Genomic DNA, 21,048 nt, shown 5'->3' on the forward strand with positions numbered 1-21,048 from the left:
GAGAGAAGGAAGTGAGGAGAAGAAAAATGGGAAGGAGAAAGGAAAGACTGGTCAACAAATATAAAGAGAAGTTTGGAGTACTGCTTCCCTCTGAAAGAGCACTTGTAATTCTAATGTCTTCACAGACTAACAAAGTGGGAACTAACCAGTTGCTGTCAAGTCAACCCCAGCTCATGGCGAGCCTACATGTGTTATAGTATAATTGTACTCCATCAGGCTTTCAATGGCTGATTTTTTAGTAGATCACCAGGCTTTTCTTCAGAGGCACCTCTGTGGGGGGAGGGGGACTCAAGCCTCCGACCTTTCAGTTAGCAGCCAAGCACATTAACCATTTGCACCACCCGGGTACTCCAGAGTAGAAGTCCGACAAGGTTGTCATTTACCAGCCCAGTACGTACGCATACACTGGAAGCCAGAGGCAACAGCCAGGTGGAGCTTACAGAATGTTTTGTAACATCCCACAAAGTAGTTATAAAAAAGCCGACATTAGTGTTTTTAAAAACAAGTTTTTCCAAACTGGGCCACGAACATTTTCAATAATGGCTGCTCTTCCCTTGTATAAGGAGGGCAGAACCAGTTGTTCATCTCTGAATGTTCTCATTACACAACTTTTTCGATTCCTTAGTTCCCACCATCACATTTTCCTGGCTAAATCCACTAACAGCAATGGAAATCATAACTGAAACCACAAAAAGAGGGCAGGAAAAAAGAAAAGGAAGAGACAGTACAAGCACAGCTTGCAAAGGCCTATTGAGATATCTGGTAGACCTACAAATATTTTTAAATCAAAATTATGTTGTAAAGTGTTTTCTGAGATGTAAGCTGGAAAACAGTCGAAGAATAATGAAAAATCTAGGTAAGAGTTTTATCATCTACTATGAACCAAAACAGGAAAGAGGCTTCTTTTCTGGTGTTTTTCTTGCTTCCCTCATGACCTTCACAATGACTATCTAGCCTTAGAGCCAGGCTCAGTCTCTCAGCCTGGTCACCACAGCTGTTGTGGGAGCGAGAAGAAAAATATGCAGCAGGATCATTGTTCACTTTCTTTCCAAAGAAAAGTGTAGAGAGACAGTCTGCGAGTTCCTCCCTGGTCAAGGAAAGGTTATATCAAAATGCTTCCAGAAGACCTAAGGGCAGCCAGAGAGGCTGAAAGGTAGAACTTGCACTCATGACCCACCATTCACACATTTACAACCAAACCTTTTGTGGCCAGGGTCCAATGTTCAAAACTGAATTCCTAAATGCTGGGCTCTATACGGAAGGAGGTAGGCGGAACTTAGTCTTCTAATTCCTCACCACTCCACTTTTAATGATAAAATATCTATTTTGAAATTTGAAATGTCTATCGATAATGTGTTATAGCATGTATAACACATACTCAAGAGGGACTTGGTAGCTAATATATCTTTTGAATCCATCTGGCATATTCCCTGCCCCACCATTTCATTACTCTTTCATGCAAGTGACCACGAAAGGCAGACAGATCTAAATCTGCACATTTCAAGGTCAAATGAGGCAGCAAACAGAATTTGACCTTAGACAATACCCCTTTGTCCTTCCACCCATCCCCGTAAATGAGCACACACGCAGCGTTTTGCTGGTTATAAATTCATAAATCTCCATCCCAGAAGATCACTTGCTTCTTCATCTAACGCTTACAGAAAAGACAAGACATCTGGATGAGTTTGTTCCTCCCCACTCCATCCAGCGCCCCTGCTCCCCATCCCCTCAACACACACGCAACAGTGGTAAGACCAAGGAGAGCATGTTTTCAAAATTCCATTGGTTCATGTAGGCACATAATCTGAAGCAGCTTCAAAATGGACATCAAGTAAAAAATACCAGTTTTCAAAAGTCTGTAATTATGTATTTACACAAATTACATAATCCTGTATGTATTTACATACAATTACAGATTATCAAGTAAATAACACAATGTCATAGTGTTAATGAGATGAAATAGAATGAAAACACCATAAACTGAAGCCATTCGTTTATCTACAGAGCAGGACCTGGCAGGGCAGGGTCCCCAACACCGACCCGGCGTGGCCTTCAACACTGCTTGGGGACACTCACTTGACAGATAGAAATGGCGGTTCAGTCATGCCCAGTAAGTCTCTGACTGAGGTGCAAGTGTTGGCACCAGCATGGTAATGGTTTGGCTGCCAGGGCATCCGTCTGTGACAACCGGAGCCACTCCCTCCACAGTAGCTCGTGGCTGCCATGGCGAAGTTTTCAGTCTCAGGATAAGAACTGGATGCAAACCTACGAGCGCCAGAGACGACACACTCGACTGCTCCACAGGACAATGCCCACACTGAACCCTGAGCCATCTACTCTCCGGAAAATGCTTATTTACATAAATTGCATAAGTCTGCATTAATTTATTTATAGACCATTACAGTTTATTGTATCAATTGCCAAAAGTATATAACATTTTGCTTTTCCTAAAAAAAAAGGTACCGAAACAAAATGAACTCCAAATGTAGACATTAAAGTGACAATCTTCTAGGAATGCATGGATATCATAGTCCTTTTCACAATATTTTTTTTTCTTTTAGGCTGATTATCTAGCTTCTCACACTACCTCAAGATTACTTTTAGCTGTCTTCTGAAATCAATTTCTTCGGTGCTAAATATCATACCTATAACATTCTAAAAACTTGATTCTTCCTTGTGGTCAGATTTTTAACATTTTCAGCCCCCCAGAAACAAAAAAAAATTAAATGCCTTCTGGAAAAACTAAAGCCTGAATCTGTGCACATTTCCGTAGCAGCAAAGGGTTAAATAATAAATAAGAACACTACTTGTTGGATTAAATGTGGTTTTCGTTTAGAACATAAAAAATCCCAAGAAAATAAATGAAGAGGACATTCTGACCTTTACCATAAATCAGCTATTTTACATTGCTTCTGGCCTCTCCCCACTAAATATTTCTTAATTCCAAATGTTAGATGCCATTTTTCCTCTCTGCCCATCAGAAGGAGGGTGCTGTGACACACTTCACATGGAAGTGGACCATGGAAGGTTCTATGTGCTCATGGCAGTAAGTCATGTGCTTCTCTTTCATAACAGCTTTAACTTGCCAGTGACATACTTCTATTTTTCATGGAGAACGTGCATCAGAGCAAAACAAAGTTGGAATATTAAATTCTAAAATTAGTTACATAAATCCCAACACATTCTTTAACTGTCACTTCCAATTTCCCAACCTAACGGGCTAGAAAGTATTCTATGTGGTATGAGAATTGGTTATAAATTCCTTTATTTTAAATATTGCTTTAAGAATTTGGCTCTTTTCTCCTTAGTATATAGTAAGAAATAGTCTCCCTTGCCCAGGAGCAAGTTCCAAAATTATTGCTACTAAAGAAATATGTATTCTTATGCTTTCCAGCATAAAACATTATAAAAGCCTTGTAAAAGATATTCTTTAGTAACCTCCCCTCTAAAAAATTTGAGCGCTTGTGAAGAACATTTTAAAAAACAAAACACAGTCAACAAGTATAATACTTTCCCCCTCATTGTCATTATTGATAAAGATTTATTAGTTTCATTTGGTTTTACCTTAAGGGTGCTATTACCGTGTATTATGACAGTTCATGCTGAAAGCAATTTTCTATAAAAGTTGTTACAATGACCCCTATGGTACTTGTACAATTTCATATCTGATAACCAAGTACGCAAATAAAAGTATACAAGAATGATCCTGTTGATCTGATTCTTGGCCTTTAAAAAAAAAAAAAAAATCTGTGCTATGCAAGCTTTATTTATTTATTTATTTATTTTCCCTTTTTTGAGAATTCTAAATCAGTACAATGTTTGCTGTTATTCCTGTTGTTCTGGAGAGCCACTAAAATAAAAGCATAGTTATTGTCTAGCTTTGGTATATTCTGCGATAGATTTAAACAAGTAGGATATATACCAACCCTTATATTTTCCGTATCTGTGAAGTTACAATGATGGAATAAGTCACTTATGAGAGAGGAAATATTACAGACACAGGATAAAAGTTCGAGACCCAGTTTATCTTTAATCCTCTGGGGTAAGCTATGAAACAAGCAGTCTGGAGAGTGAATACTCAGTGTCATGAGTGATGTGCATACGTTTACAATAATATGGGCACAAAGTCGATTGTCGCCTTTAGTACATTTAGGTTCATTAGAATTGCTCATATCCATGCACCATTATATTTACTTGCATGAATTTACCACAGGTTCATAGCAGACTTTGCCATTTAATGCTTACAGAGCCTAAAGCTTCCAAAATGCCTATCTGGCCTGTACATATTTCATTAAAAATAAACTCTATATAATAAATAAATATATAAAATAAATAAAATGTTGCCTTTGGAATTTCTATAAATAAATTTAATTTTTTTCTTTTTTTTTTTCTTTTTTTTTACTAAGAGGTCTTTGCTTTTAGGTTCACTGGGCTGATACCAGTGAGAATTAACTGAAAAAGTCTTTTAAGTAAGACTGCACCCTCCATGCCTTTGTAAATGCAGCGTACCCTTGTGCAGGCCACCAGCCAAAATCCTGATGAGTCGAAGTATGGCAGCTATGCTGATACAGGATGAAGTACAACTGATCAAAAATTTAAAAGCATGTCTATTTCCCAGCATGCATCAGGCTGTTTTTCTCTCTGCTTTCTCCTCTCTCTTCAATTTCCCCCTCCCATTTATCCACTCACGCACTCACACTCCCTCTCTCTCAACCTCTCTCTCCTCTCCTTTCACAATAAATCAAGCAAGTGGGCATAGGCAATCCTCCAGGAGGACCGACCTTTAAGTGCAGAACAAAATCAGCATGTTCCATCCAAGCTTCCATCATACATTATGCATGCGACAAAGTTTGGCAACAGTGGAGCTGATGTGATGACACAGCTAATCAATAAGAACCCACCGCGTGAAACCTTTATAGTGGTTACTTCTTAAGGGCTCAAGTGAAGAAATTGTCTTTGTCAACTTTGGCTTAGAATATCCTTATATAGTTCAGGTACTTTGTCCGGGTCCACTGGTCTAGGTAAAAAATGTGTAAATTTTTGATGCCGTTTAGTCCTAGTCCCTTCTCTTGGGGTTCCATCTTTATTTAATGCAACATAGTAGCGTCTTCCAGTGTCCACGTGTTTATATAGATTCGATGAGTATGTATTATACCAGTTCTCTTCAAACTGTTCTCTGAATACACACTCTTGGGTTAGTTTTTCCTGTAAAAAGAAAACACAAATAAATATGTTGCAAAATGAGCTACTTGCTGCGCATAGTATTCAACTGCTATACAATATAGCCCTGGTGAGAAAATGCTGATTTTTACTCATTTTGCAAAAACTGCTTATCTTTATAAATTTAACTACATTCTAATTTCTTATTCAAAATGACTAAGGCACAAAAGATTCTGGATGTTTCTAGTTAAACTGAAGATACTTTTCAAGAACAGTCACTGCTTTCCCTTCTAAATCTGTTCAGTCCACAAGCCAATTACCTGAATGAGTCAAAGGGGTAGAGGACAACAAAAGTAATGGGCCATTCTTGTTTTCACTACAGGAATAAGGATGGTGAACGTCCTGGGAGTGGAAGCCTTGGCTGAAGCCAAGAGTTCAGATGCCTGCTTCATCTTTTATATATATTTTTTATGAAGTAGGCCAACATTAACAACGTTATCAGAAAGGTCAGATATTTTCCGACCCCTTAGGCTGAAGGGTTTATTACTCTATAAGTTTTCAAACTTCAGTGTGCAGAAGAATCACCTGGGATGCTTGTTTAAAATGCAGACTTCTGAGCTACAATCCTTTAAAATTCTGATCTAGAAAGTCTCAAAACATGCATTTGTAACAGGCAGCTCGGGGAATCGTGATGCGGAGAATCCTCAATCCACGTTTTAACACAGAATGCTCTCTATTATGACTAAGCGAGTAAGTGTGAGTACAAAGAAGTAAAAAATATCCTAGCCCTCCAATTTCCTTACACTTAGACAAAAGAAGGCCCCACTCACCCACCAACTCACCATGCCTCCCTCTCAGGCACACAGCTGCTAAGAGAAGAGCTGAACTTCCTCCTACATCCCCAGGGCAGAAAAATGCCACATTGTCATAAATATATTGCTCCTCCCTCCTCCACTGGAGCTTTATGGAAGCATGGTTCCCACTGAACTCCACAACCTAGGTGCCTACAGGTTGCTACTCGTGAGCAGCAATGATCGGAGATAAACAACACATCACATCCCGAAAGCACGGAGAAATGTGTGCTTTCAAGCTGGCTCCTACAGAAACAAGGCAACAGGATTTAGTGGGCTTTTTGCTCTTTTCATCACTAAATTAAAACTTAAAATAGATGCCTTCCAAAACAGTACTTTTAAAAAATATATACCAAAATGACTTTTTAAAAACATTCACCTAGCTCTTGCCCACCCAACCTCATACATAAACAAGAAAACAAATACACGTACACATACAGAGTAAGGCAGCAGAACGGGTAAGGGCATCTGACTTTCTTCCATTTTCCTCATTCAGATTCAGAGGACAGACAGCAAACTATACATCCCCAGAGTACAGACAGCCTTTTTCCATGCATACAGGTGGGATCATAATCTACTACGCTGAGTTCATAGATGTCAGCTGGGTAGTGCCCATTAACTCCCACTGATTGTGGAGCAAGTCAAGAGAGGAAAGGATGGAGGAAGAGAGAGAATTTGACACAATCATGAGTCCAGTGTTAGTCAGGCCTCTTTGTTTTTGTCCTTTAAGTAACCCAACCCCCGCTTGTCTGTCAGTTTGTCGTACTGTGGGGGCTTGTGTGTTGTTGTGATGCTGCAAGCTATGCCACCGGTATTCAGATACCAGCAGAGTCATCCGTGGAGGAAAGGCTTCAGCTGAGCTTCCAGACTAAGACAGACTAGGAAGAAGGACCCGGCAGTCTACTCCTGAAAAGCATTAGCCAGTGAAAACCTTATGAATCGCAGTGGAACACTGTCTGATATAGTGCTGGAAGATGAGCCCCTCAGGTTGTTGGAGGGCACTCAAAAGATGACTGGGGAAGAGCTGCCTTCTCAAAGTAGAGTCGACCTTAATGACATGGATGGAGTAAAGCTTTCAGGACCTTCAGTGGCTGATGTGGCACGATTCAAGATGAGAAGAAAAAGCTGCAAACATCCATCAATAATCAGAACATGGAATGTATGAAGTATGAATCTAGGAAAATTGGAAATCATCAAAAATGAAATGGAATGCATAAACCTCTATATCCTAGGCATTAGTGAGCTGAAATGGACTGGTATTGACCCTTTTGAATCAGACAATCATATAGTCTACTATGCTGGGAATGACAACTTGAAGAAGAATGGTGTTGCATTCATCGTCAAAAAGAACATTTCAAGATCTATCCTGAAATACAACACTGTCAGTGACAGGATAATATCTATACGCCTACGAGGAAGACCAGTTAATATGATTATTATTCAAATATACGCACCAACTACTAGGGCCAAAGATGAAGAAACAGAAGATTTTTATCAGCTGCTGTGATCTGAAATTGATCGAACATGCAATCAAGATGCATTGATAATTACTGGTGATTGGAATGCAAAAGTTGGAAACAAAGAAGAAGGATCAGTAGTTGGAAAATACGGCCTTGGGGATAGAAACAATGCCAGAGATCGAATGATAGAATTTTGCAAGACCAACGACTTCTTCATTACAAACACCTTCTTTCACCAACATAAATGGCAGCTACACACATGGACCTTGCCAGATGGAATGCACAGAAATCAAACTGACTACATCTGTGGAAAGAGACAATGGAAAAGCTCAATATCATCAGTCACAACAAGGCCAGGGGCCAACTATGGAACAGACCATCAATTGCTCATACACAAGTTCAAGCTGAAACTGAAGAAAATCAGAGCAAGTCCACAAGAGCCAAAATATGACCTTGAGTATATCCCACCTGAATTTAGACACCATCTGAAGGATAGACTTGATGCATTGAACACTAGTGACAGAAGACCAGATGAGTTGTGGAATGACATCAAGGACGTCATACATGAAGAAAGCAAGAGGTCATCAAAGCGACAGGGAAGAAAAAAAAGACCAAGATGGATGTCAGAGGAGACTCTGAAACTTGCTCTCAAACGTCGAGTGGCTAAAGCAAAAGGAAAAATTGATGAAGTAAAAGAACTGAAGATTTCAAAGGGCGTCTCAAGAAGACAAAGTATTATAATGACATGTGCAAAGAGCTGGAGACGGAAAACCAAAAGGGAAGAACACGCTCAGCGTTTCTCAAGCTGAAAGAACTGAAGAAAAAATTCAAGGCTCAAGTTCCAATAGTGAAGGATTCTATGGGGAAAATATTAAACGATGCAGGAAGCATCAGAAGAAGATAGAAGGAATATACAGAGTCATTATACCAAAAAGAATTAGTCAATGTTCAACCATTTCAAGAGTTAGCACATGAGCAGGAACTGATGGTACTGAAGGAAGGAGTCTAAGCTGCTCTGAAGGCATTGGTGGAAAACAAGGCTCCAGGAATTGATGGAATATCAATTGAGATGTTTCAACAAACGGATTTGGTGCTGGAGGTGCTCACTCATCTATGCCAAGGAATATGGAAGACAGCTTCCTGGCCAACTGATTGGAAGAGATCCATATTTATACCTATTCCCAAGAAAGGTGATCCAACTCAATGTGGAAATTATAGAAAAATATCATTAATACCACACACAAGCAAAATTTTGCTGAAGATCATTCAAAACGGCTGCAGCAGTATATCAACAGGGAACTGCCAGAAATTCAGGCCAGTTTCAGAAAAGGATGTGGAACCAGGGATATCATTGCTGATGTCAGATGTATCCTGGCTGAAAGCAGAGAATACCAGAAGGATGTTTACCTGTGTTTTATTGACTGTGCAAAGGCATTCGATTGTGTGGATTATAACAAATTATGGATAACATTGCAAAGAATGAGAATTCCAGAACACTTAATTGTGCTCATGAGGAACCTTTACATAGATCGAGAGGCAGTTGTTCAGACAGAACAAGGGGATACTGATTGGTTTAAAGTCAGGAAAGGTGTGCGTCAGGGTTATATTCTCTCACCATACCTATTCAATCTGTATGCTGAACAAATAATATGAGAAGCTGGACTATATGAAGAACGGGGCATCAGGATTGGAGGAAGCCTCATTACTAATGAAGATCAAAGACCACAGCCTTCAGTATGGATTGCACCTCAACATAAAGAAAACAAAAATCCTCACAACTGGACCAATGAGCAACATCATGATAAACAGAAAAAAGACTGAAGTTGTCAAGTATTTGATTTTACTTGGATCCACAATCAACAGCCACGGAAGCAGTAGCCAAGATATCAAAAGACACATTGCATTGGGTAAATCTGCTGCAAAGGACCTCTTTAAAGTGCTGAAGAGCAAAGATGTCACCTTGAAGACTAAGGTGCGTCTGACCCAAGCCATGGTATTTTGAACTGAATGTGAAAGCTGGACAATCAATAAGGAAGACTGAAGAAGAATTGACGCCTCTGAATTGTGGTGTTGGCGAAGAATATTGAATATACCATGGACTGCCAAAAGAACGAACAAATCTGTCTTAGAAGTACAATCAGAATGCTCCTTAGAAGCAAGGATGGCGAGACCGTGTCTTACATACTTTGGACATGTTGTCAGGAGGGATCAGTCCCTGGAGGAGGACATCATGCTTGGCAGAGTACAGGGTCAGCGGAAAAGAGGAAGACCCTCAACGAGGTGGATTGACACAGTGGCTGCAACAATGAGCTCAAGCATAACGATTGTAAGGATGGCACAGGACCAGGCAGTGTTTTACTCTGTTGTGCACAGGGTTAGTATGAGTTGGAGCCGACTCAACGGCACCTAACAACAACAACAGCAAGTAACTCAGGGGCTTAAAACACTCAACAGAGCAGAAGGGCCTGTATGTCCTCACAGGTACTCTTCCCAGTGATCAAAGAGCACTGCATAGGTTTCCAGCAAAATTGATCTCATTGGACAGAAGTTTTGCTAAATGAATTGAGCAGGGGAATGCAGAAAGAAAAAGCAAAGCATCAGTCAATGGCAAAAAGGATGGGAAGACTTTGGATGGCTAATGCTGTGGAGCAAAATGAATTGCAAAAAGTAAGAAGTTATCTGTAGCTACACCCACAGCTGGACTACTCCCATTTATGAGTTGCTAAGGTCTCTATGAGTCAGAATCAACTCATTGGAAATGTACTTGGTTTTTTGGTTTTAGAGAAGCTCTAAGGAGCCCTGGTGGCACAATAGTTAAGAGCTTAGTTGCTAACCAAAAGGTCAGCGGTTTGAACCTACCAGCAACTCTGCAGGAGCTGGCGATCTGTGTCCATAAAGATTACAGCCTAGGAAACCCTAAGGGGAAGTTCTACTCTGTCACATGGGGTCACTATGAGTCAGAGTTGACACAACAATAGGAGAAGCTCTGGAGTCTCTGGATGATGCAAATGGTTAACACGGCTTGGCTGCTAACCTAAAGGTTGGAGGTTTGAGGCCACTCACAGGCGACTTGGAAGGAAGACTTGGCGATCTACTAAAAACTCAGCCACTGAAAACCTTACTCTGACATATATGAAGTCACCATGAGTTAGAGTCAAACCTATGGCAATTGTGTGTGGTTTTTTTTTTTTTTTTTTTTGGAGAAGCTCTGCACAGCAAGTGGAGGATGGCACACAGTAGAGAGGCCATCTTCTCACCTCCCTCTACATGTAACCTAGCGTACCATTCTCTGTAGACATACAGCAACCTAACACTTTCCCACAGTGGAGACAATTAGGCTGAATGTGATTTCTCTTTTATCTCTATTAAAACTAATGAAACAAAAACAGTATGTTAAAGATATTAACAGCTATTTCAGTCTTTACTTCCATCTGTATAATAAATATTCTCCTCACAGGCAAGATTATTCCTAGCTAAAAATGGCTGCTTTTGGTTTGCTATAATTAGGTAAGTTTTCTAAACAACTTGTGTGTGTTTTTTAATTAATAAAATGAACTGAAGTATGGGTTTGTACACTGAGCCTTTAGTTCTACAAGGGACATGCAATGTTAATTTAAACTAAGCTTTCTTTTTCTCAGCAGGAAATCATATCACCTGACAAGCACTATGAAATTAATCTTTATTGAAAAATTAGAACACCTACTTTTGGGACCGTGAGTTATACACTAATTTATATTACATTTGCATACACAAAATGGCTATAGCACAATGACCTTTCTTGGAATAAAAATATACACAGGGTAACCTCAGCAAAATATAGCTAGTTGGTACAACAGTAAAGAGCCTGGTCTTGGAGTCAAAAGCCTAACTCGAGTCCCAACCTCACCCCTCACTAGCAGTTGGACAATTGCAACTAAATATTTAACCTCTCTAAATCTCACTGGACTCCCTGGGCAGTACAAACAGTTAACAAGCTCAGCACTAAGCTAAGGTTGGAAGTTTAGTCCACCCACAGGTACCTTGGAAGAAAGGCTTAGTGCTCTATTTCCAAAATATCGGCCATTGAAAACCCATGGAGCACCGTTCTACTCAGACACGTAAGCGGTTGCCATAAGCCAAAATCCATGGCAACTGGTAAATCTCGCCATCTCATCTTTAAAGCAAGTTACTAACAGCTACCTTGAAACACGGTTGTTACAAAGATGAAATCAGAGAACAGTGCCCAGCACATAGAAAGCCCTCTATAAACAAAGGTGGTTGTTGACATTTAACATTATGACTACTTAGAACTGGAACAAGCCTTACAAAACAGCTAGTTCAACTTTTCCCGTTTAGTACATGGGAGAGAGAGGCCCAGATGTGAAATGATTTGCCCATGGGCTACTATATTCAGGATCTTATTATTACCATAATGAAGCCATTAAAGCCAGCCATTTCTAGGAGCCCTATTGGAGACACTGCAGTCTTGTGGCTGGGGCCACCTTCTATTTTTCTGCTTTTCATTAAGCAGTATGATTCCTCCAGATCCTCTCAACCAGCATGACTTCTGGTGTTGCTCATAGGGGTCAGACACTAGGGAGGGTTCAGGAGGTAAAGGGCTGGCATTCACATGGTATGCTTAAAAATAAGGGCAGTGACTCTTCTGAGAGTCAGGGCTGTTTTCTTTTCTTTTCCTCAAAATATGATTTTTAAAAATGCTATTAATTTTTTGGGAGGAATCGGTGGAGAGAGAAGGAAAACAGAAAATATGAATAAAATTCTGCAGTTATAGAGATATCACAACCTAGAAGGGGACACTAATCTGTTTTCAGTATTTAAGAAAAGGTTTTCATTTTACATGTTTTCTTCAGAATATGAAAAATCCCTTAAAAAAAAAAAGTTGAATCAGCTAAGAAATTGAACTGACATTTTCACTGCTCAGTAAACACTGCTCTCTTTCCCCTAAAAAGCTATTACAACCAAAAAAACCAGACCAAACCCGCTGCCATCGAGTCCTTTCCAGTTCATAGCAACCCTACAGGACAGAGTAAAACTGCCCCCATAGGGTTTCCGAGGAGCAGCTGGTGGATTCAAACTGCCAACCTTTTGGTTAGTAGCCATTGCTCTTAACCACTGCGCCACCAGGGCCCCAAAGGCTACTATAGCCTCACTTATATACACATAATATATCCTTCTAGGCAACCCTGAAAATAAAGTGAATTAGTCCATTTGAAACCGTATAATCTATAGTCAGCATTTTTTTCATCATGGTTAAGAGTTCAGTAGTCTCATACATGGGAGGAATGTATGGCTTCAGTTAAAAAGGTAAAGGAGATTGTGGAGACATTATGTTGCAAAACCACTGGCATATTTCAGCTCCTGTGATTACTATAATTGGTGCAATGCCACACAGATAAACTGGCATATCTTAAAAATTAAAATCATCTTTAAAAACTAAAGACTCTTACTTTTCTATACCATTATATGCTTTAAAATAATTTCTTATTCTTATTTGGGATTATGTCAACATGTGATTTTAGTTTTAGATAGTGAGATTTAGAGAATTAATCTCTTTATGATCACACTTCAGTTCTTAGTGATAAAATATTTAGTTGGGGTGAATATATTTACGTTATATACATGTACTCCAAAACGATTTTTATTAAAAAATAAGTCAAAATGCAAATTAGCACAGCAAAGAAAAAATTAACTTGTATTCTTAAACATATGTAGAGGAGAAAAAAAAGTGTCTGCCTTCAAAAAAAAAACCATACACTTTAGAATTATAGAACTCAGATGTTTTAAAACTCACCACATGTTTCCAATGCAAACAGTTTATAGAGTATTCCACTATAAAGTGATCAATTCTTGTTTTATTGTATTTCCATGTTTTAATTCCTTTTTTTAGATTATTTAACTATAGCTGTTTATGGTATACCTATCTTTGAACTGTTGGATTATATCACTGGGCTTGGGTGGAGAACGTGGATTTAATTCAAAAGTCTACTAAAGCCCATACTTTGGAACAAAATCTGGTGAATGTTAGCAACTATGAAAACCGTTTTTGATTTTATATCATCAAATTCGGCACAGTGGGAAAAACTGAAATTAAAACATCAAAACTTTTACCAATCCTATTAAAACCAAAGTACGAGATAACAATGTGAAAATTATAGTACACCCCAGAGAGTATTTAGGCATGTTATAAGACAAATACTCACGCAGACACTGATTTAAAATAGTAGAAATTTTTTTCATGTGTAATTCACATGGGCGTTATTATGCCCGATTCACATCTATATCCATTTAAAAAAAAGGAACTGGAGTTGTTTTAAATTTTGAGTCTCAATAATAGTTCTCATCAAAAATTTATAATACGAATGGTGCTATTCATATTAAAATATGATTTCCATATTAATATAGGTATGGTGTAGCTTTAACCACACCATCCAGTAGGTTGCTTAAACTACTTGCATAAACTGCAACAACACATAAATCCATGATCATGACTATATAGACACTGGCTTAATCCTAGAGTTCCCACACATTTTATAAGTTAATGGCTTTGATGTAATCACTCATTCTCGTATCTACTCATATCTATGTCATATTATAGTCATGATATTTAAACCTCCCTTAACCACAATTACCCATACAGATGTACTCTCCCTCATTAATAACCTGGCAGTAAAGACTTAATGGGAGTTGTTGCAAGAATGGAGGTGATTAAATATAATGACTAAAGAATCATTAATAAGAAGCCAGGTCTTTTACTCCTCTCTCCTGGGAGAAGTCCCCAACTAGATGGAAAGCAACACACAGAGAAACCAGGCAGGAGGGTACTACTTCTTATTTTATTAGAAGCTCCAGTTCAGATCTGACCCCCTTGTGCCCTCAATACACCTCACCTTAAGTTTCCTTTCTCAAAACCTCTTTAAAATCTCCACTATTCCAGAGGGCCTGCTTTTATATCCATGATTCTGTTCATCACAATTATCACTAGAATTGGGGGGACAATTGAATCAGATGAGTCTGGTCAACATAAAATAAAGAAAGTAGGTAAGCAATTATTAATTTTGTTTCACCAAGATGGACAAATAGAAAATTAAGAATTTCTATATTCTCCTCACTCTCCAGCTTAAAAAAATAAAAAACACCTTCTCCCCAGAAGCTGTTCTACTCCTTCAAGACACAAAGATTGGGGGTTCCTGTCTGAATGTAAACGTACACACAAAGAGACACATGTGTGTTCATCCACACTCCCCAACTATGTGGGGCAGAACCTGCCCACTCCACTATAGGACAGACTGACCTCACTTTACAAATTCGGTAGAGACCTTTCTTAGAAGTTGCCTATAAAAATGAACATTTGAAATGCACGGCCAATCCCACATACTCAGGGGAAGCACTAATCTGAGGCATCAATATTAATTTCCATTGCCGTTGAGTCAATTCCGACTCATGGCGACCCTACAGGGCAGAATAGAACTGCCCCGTAGGTTTCCAAGGAGCAGCTGGTGGATTCGAACTGCTGAGTTTTTGGTTAGCAGCCATAGCTCTTGACCACTGAGCCACCAGGGTTTCCTAATGAAATTATAGTACAAACTATTTAGTTCAGCATTGTAATAGAAATCACAGTGAAGGTTGCTGTAGAGCTATCCAAGCGTTAAAGGAAGAACAAATTCCTGGTAATCTGATGACATCCCAATTTTTATACAAACGTTAAAGGAAGAACAAATTCCTGGTAATCTGATGACGTCCCAATTTTTATACACTGCCATTCCCACATTCCTGCCATCAGGTTTCCTTAGCCTCTAAGGTGGTTTTCCTTACACAATGAGTCTGTCGATTGTGGTAGTTACAAATACCAAACATTTGTTTGACTCTTTTTCTTTCTAAATCAAATTTAAAAATAAGGAAAATAAAATAAAATGTTTTACATAAAAAAAAATGAACATTTGCTTAGCAAACAATATATTAGCTGATAAACTCTCAAAACATGTTCAGAGATATACTTCCACAGGAGAAAAACTCTTGCTCAAGGTATAACAGAATTCAAATTTGAGAAGTTCAATATTCACTTAGGAAATATTTTTGTTTGTGCCAACATGTAATCGATGTACATTTTACTCTTCCACAAACAAACCTACAGGAAAAAAAAAATCATCAAATCTCTCTTATGATCTTAGAAAAGCAAGTTAAAAAAATTACACATGACATTTTTCTGATAAGAGTAGTATTGTCACTCAATGGCCACTTACAATACACATCAAAGATACGCAAAAGCTGAAAATACTTCAAACTAAATATCACCTGTTACGGATTCAATTATGTCCCCCAAAAATATGTGTTGTAAATCCTAATCCCTATACCTACCGGTCCCTGGTGGTGCAGTGGTTAAGTGTTTGGCAGCTAACCAAAAGATGGCAGTTCAAATCCACCAGCCACTCCTTGTGAACCCTACGGGGCAGTTCTACTCTGTCCTATAGGGTCACTATGAGTCAGAATTGACTTGACAGCAATGTTTTTTTTTTTTTAAATACCTATGGTTATAATCCCATTTGGGAATGGGTTTTCTTTGTCATGTTAAAGAGGCCATAGCCATGTATGGTGTGTTTTAAGCCAATTGCCTTTGAAATACAAAAGGAGCACATTATGACAGAGGAGCAAGCAGGAAGAAGGAAGAGAGATGCCATGCCACATGAAGATCACCCAAGAGCTAAGGAATAGAAGCTGAAAAGAGGTAAGGACCTTCCCTCAGAGCCAACAGAGAGAGAGCCCTCCCGTAGAACTGGCACCCTGAATTCAGACTTCTGGCCTCCTAAACTGTGAGAAAATTAATTTCTGTTTGTTACAGATAACCACTTGTGGTATTTCTGTTACAGCAGCACTAGATAACTAGGACATTACCCTAGTAAGAACTGAGAGTGGAATGCCCTTGAAGGATCAGACAATGACAGACAATGGAGGAGAAAGCTAAAGCACTGAGGTGAAGTTAAGGAAAAGTAATGGATTTGAGAAGAGTCCTACACAAAGACAACAGACCCCAACTACTGTGATGCCATCATGTCATCCGATGTATCGCAAGGGGAGCAATCGAAAAAGAAAAATGTGCCAAGGAGACTTCCTATGATAGACAAAGCAAGTTAAATTCAAGACTTGGTTTGGAGAAATAAAATTAGAGAAACTGACGGATTATCATACTTTTACAGAAATAACGAGTGCCTTTTACATTTGCCAACTAGCGCCCACCCCATGAGGTATTTTTGAAAGTGTGGCTATGCCAATTTTTTTTTACATGTTGTGCATTATTTACATAAAAATACAGTAGTAAATATAGTGGGAGTATAAGGCCAAAAAAAATTTTTTTGAAACATTCACAGTATTTCCTTAGTTAAAAGAAAATCAACCCTCCACAAACACACACACGCAATCTAGTAACCATGGGTGGGTTAACACTCCTGGGCCTCAGTTTCCTCAACTGTAAAATGAGAGAATTGGGCTAGATTTCTAATGCCCCTCTGAGTCTAAGAGGCTATTAATTCAGTCTCAGAAACACTAAAATGTGGAAAGCAGGATATGTTATCCACAATAACCTTGAAGGGACATATCGAACAGGAAATGAAAAAAGAAACTGCAGCTAAGTTGAAAAATAGGCAAAGAAACCAAATAAAATGTGTTGCATCAGTTGCTCAATGCAGAGAGGGAAGAACAGAAATGCAGACAGAATTAATACTTCTAGAAGCAACCAAGAGAATGAGATTGCTATTTCAAGGCAGAAAGACGGAATGGGAGAAAGATAGCTACTTTGGCAAGAAGACTCCTTCTTTCTCCTCCCTTGGAGGCCATTAGGTTATAAACTCTTTGAGTAGGTCTTATCTACTACTTCCTTTGCATTTGGGGGCCTGTCACAGCCCTCTTCTCAATATTGGCCTCAATAAATACTGCCCATTAATGAACCGTCTCCCTGACCAATAAACCCTACATCATGAACTTCCTTACAAGAACTCAGCTGGAAGGAAAACCAAATCTTGTAAGTAAACAAAAAGCTAGCAATGTTGTAGGGTACTTGAGTCTGAGGGAAGAGTTGGACACACACAAAAGGCAGATAAAATATAACACCAAAGAGAAATAATGTCAGGACTCTCTCAATCATCATTTGGTATTTCCACACAACACTTGAATTTTTCAAACACTCTCAGCCAATGCTTGTACCCCTCTACCCAACACCCACAGAGAAATCCTAAGTAAAACTGAAACGTGGATGAAGTTTGTCTTCATCCTCCCAACCACTGAGGTCCCCAACTCCTAGCTCCCACTGTACTCATGTCAGCCCCAGATTTCTCTGGAGCTGAACCCTTCCTCCTGACCCCACCAAATGATTCATAAATCGACCATATTCTCTCTAGGAGAAGCCCTGGTGGCACAGTGGTTACGAGCTTAGCCCCTAACCTAAAGGCTAGCAGTTCGAATCCACTAGCTGCTCCTTGGAAACCGTATGGGGCAGTTCCACTCTGTCCTATAGGGTTGCGATGAGTCAGAATCAACTCAACAGCAACAGGTTTGGTTTCCTGATCTCCCTGGGAAGTGACCCATATATGCTGCCTTCCCTATCTACTACTTTTCTGACTGTGTCTAATTCTCTCAGGGCTCCACTCTCTGTTAGGGCTTAACCACCTATTTCTAACACTAATCAGGGCTAATATGATTAAGTAATCATTCTATTCCTTCAAGACACGAAACACATAATGACATGTGTATGTATGTGCCTTTTTAAGCACAGTGCCTTAACTCTGAAAAAACTGGCACTGGTAAGCTCACCAATGTGTGAACTTAAAAAAAAAAAAAAACGAAAATCACGAAGTAAATTAAGATGCTAATAAAAAGAAATTTCTAACTAAGTGGATAAAATAACGATGAGCTGGATATGAGAATAAAGTATGTAAAGTTAATCTTGATAATAAGCCTTTATAGTTAACATTTGAGAGCATAATTGGACGAACGACATATTATGATCTGAAGGAAACATCTATTTTCAGAGACAATATCATAAATCTTAATTTCAAAACTCAAATTTGTAAGAAACAAAATTTCAGTATACTTCATATAAATTAAGAAGCTCAAACCTTGCACTAGAACATTTCCATCATCAGCCATAGTAATCCATATAGAATGCTCAGGGAACTCACATTTATTGAGTAGCCACTGTGCTGCTTGCTTTATAGGCACTGTCTCCTTTTACCCTCACAATAATGCTATGAAGTGGGTAGTATTCGCCCTATTTTATAGCTAGGGCTCAGGAATTTTGAGTAGATTGCCCAAAGTCACACAGCCAGTTAGCCATACAGCTGAGATTCTAAGCTATATGCTTTATCTCCAAGTTCAAAAGTCCTCAGAATAAAAATACAGACTAGAATATTCCATCAAAACACAACAAATAGAAAGCCAGCTTTAAAAAAAAAAAAAGGCATACAAGCCAAGTCAACACAGTCAAGGAGGGCACCATCTGAAACACAGCAATTCATGTGGGAAAAAAAGAAAAAGGGGGAGAGAGGAGAGAAAAGATAGAGAGAAGAGGAAGAGGAGAGGGGAGGGGAAGCAATAAAAATGAAGGTGAGGGGATGCAAGGAGACAGAAGGAAAGGAGGGAGGCTAGCCACCCAGGAGAACAGAAAGAAACCAAGGACTGAGTCTGAACAGCAAATTATATGAGAACACACAATACAACATGGCAGTTAAAAAAGGCAAAAAAATCCCATGCTACAGTAAAGCAATCACATTTCACCACAGGAAGAGTCATGTCACTGCTATGACCTTAGCAAGTCTGTTCTTAGAATACTGCATTAAGCTGTGAGCACCTCATAACAAAGGAGACGTGAACTGCAGTGGAGATTTCAGTGAAGGATTACCGAAAAAAAAAAAAAGGTGAATAAAGGAGCGGATCTACGTAGGTCAGGGTTTTAACCTCTGATGGAGAAAAGGAAAGAAGGCAGCTCCCTGCATGTCTCTCCACTTAATGCCCTGACCCTTAGCTCCTTAGGGGGAACCCTCTGCAGCAGGAGTGTCAGGGGTGTAGACACTTTTCTCAGCCATTGTCACAGTGCTGCCGAGGAGCACCAGGTCAGCAGACTGACAAATGATTCTTCCGCTCAAGAAAATGTCAGTCCAGGCAGGAGAGGGAGACAGGAGGGACAGTGTGGCCAGGCTACTGCTGAGGTGACACTGTGGTTCCCACTTCACTCCAGTGGGGCCAGCTTTTCTTGTGAGGCTCAAGGGCATCTCGCAGGCCAGGACACAGAACATTACAACATATCCTGAGAGGCTAATGATGTTGACAGGGAAGGACTTCCAAATGTCAGCAGCCAGGAGAAAGAGAAGCAGGGACAAGGCTGTGGAAGTGACTGAGGGAAGGCCAAGGGCCACTCAGTACACATCTAGCAGCCACCATGTTTCCAAACACTGCTGCAAAGCTACTTTCTCACAGCTCTATCTCTGCTGAGAACACTTGCCTATTTTCTCCCATTCATCTCAACCACCATCTCCTCTGTGATAATCGCGACATTCTTCCTTGGAATCACACTACCACCTCCAAATTTTCAGAGCCCTGTGTACATAACTCTTTTATAACATTTATCACACCAAATTATAATTCTTGGCTTATATGTCTGACTCCCCCAACAAAGTTGCAAGTTCTTCCTAACTCAGTTCTAAGAGAAGTACCATTTGCATTTGTATCTCCAGCACCTGCTAAATTACCTGGCATGTGTGACAACAAATGCCTGCAGATCTTGTGAAAGAAAGCAAGAGGCAAGCAAGCAAGCAAGAGTGAGTGTGCGAGTGTGTATGAGTGAATGTGAGAGTGAGAGTGTGAATGTGTGTTAGTGACAGTGTGTGAGGGGACATGACTGTGAGTGTGAGAGTTAAATGTGTGTGAGTGAGAGTGTGTGAGTGAATATGACTGTGCTAGTGTGTTTGTGGAAACCCTGGTGGCGTAGTGGTTAAGTGCTACGGCTGCCAACCAAAAGGTCGGCAGTTCGAATCTGCCAGGCGCTCCTTGGAAACTCTATGGGGCAGTTCTACACTGTCCTATAGGGTCGCTATGAGTCGGAATCAACTCAACAGCACTGGGTTTGGTTTTTTTGGTTTAGTGTGTTTGTGTGAGTGTGAGTGAGAGTAAATGCAAGTGAGAGCGACTGAATGTGTAAGAGTGTAATTGAGTGAGTATAGTGAGAGTGTGTGAGTGAATGTGAGTGTGAGGGAGAGTGAGTACGAGTGACAGTGAGTAAATATAAGAATGAGTATGAGTAAGCAAATGTGTAAGAGTGTGTGTGAGTGTGTGAGGGAGGGAGTGAAAGAGTTAGCAGGTGACACTCTGACTGGCGAGTACTTCCAACATGAACCCTAGTTCTAATCTGAAGTTCTAATCTAATTGGCAGCAAAGTGTCAGAAGCAACAGGAAGAGCTTGGAGACAGTGAAGTTGTGCTTCTGTTGTCCCTAAAACTGTTTCCACTGGTTGTACTGACAGCCCCCAACTTACAAACAAATTGGATTTCATGGGTGTGGGGCAAGGCTCAGGACTAAGGAAGCCAGGAGTTAGC

The 21,048-nt window shown here is 39.7% G+C and overlaps 1 protein-coding gene across 1 annotated transcript in view; it reads right to left on the reverse strand.

Annotated features, from left to right (window-relative positions):
- Positions 1-868: 868 nt before the first annotated feature.
- Positions 869-21,048, reverse strand: part of FGF9 (fibroblast growth factor 9) — a 45,493-nt gene continuing 25,313 nt past the window's right edge. The window contains exon 3 of the mRNA XM_003414023.4: positions 869-5,205. Coding sequence (XP_003414071.1) covers positions 4,960-5,205 — 246 coding nt within the window. The 3' untranslated portion in view covers positions 869-4,959. The remainder of the gene's footprint in view (positions 5,206-21,048) is intronic.

The sequence above is a fragment of the Loxodonta africana genome, chromosome 23, assembly GCF_030014295.1.
Source record: "Loxodonta africana isolate mLoxAfr1 chromosome 23, mLoxAfr1.hap2, whole genome shotgun sequence".
Classification (NCBI taxonomy): domain Eukaryota; kingdom Metazoa; phylum Chordata; class Mammalia; order Proboscidea; family Elephantidae; genus Loxodonta; species Loxodonta africana.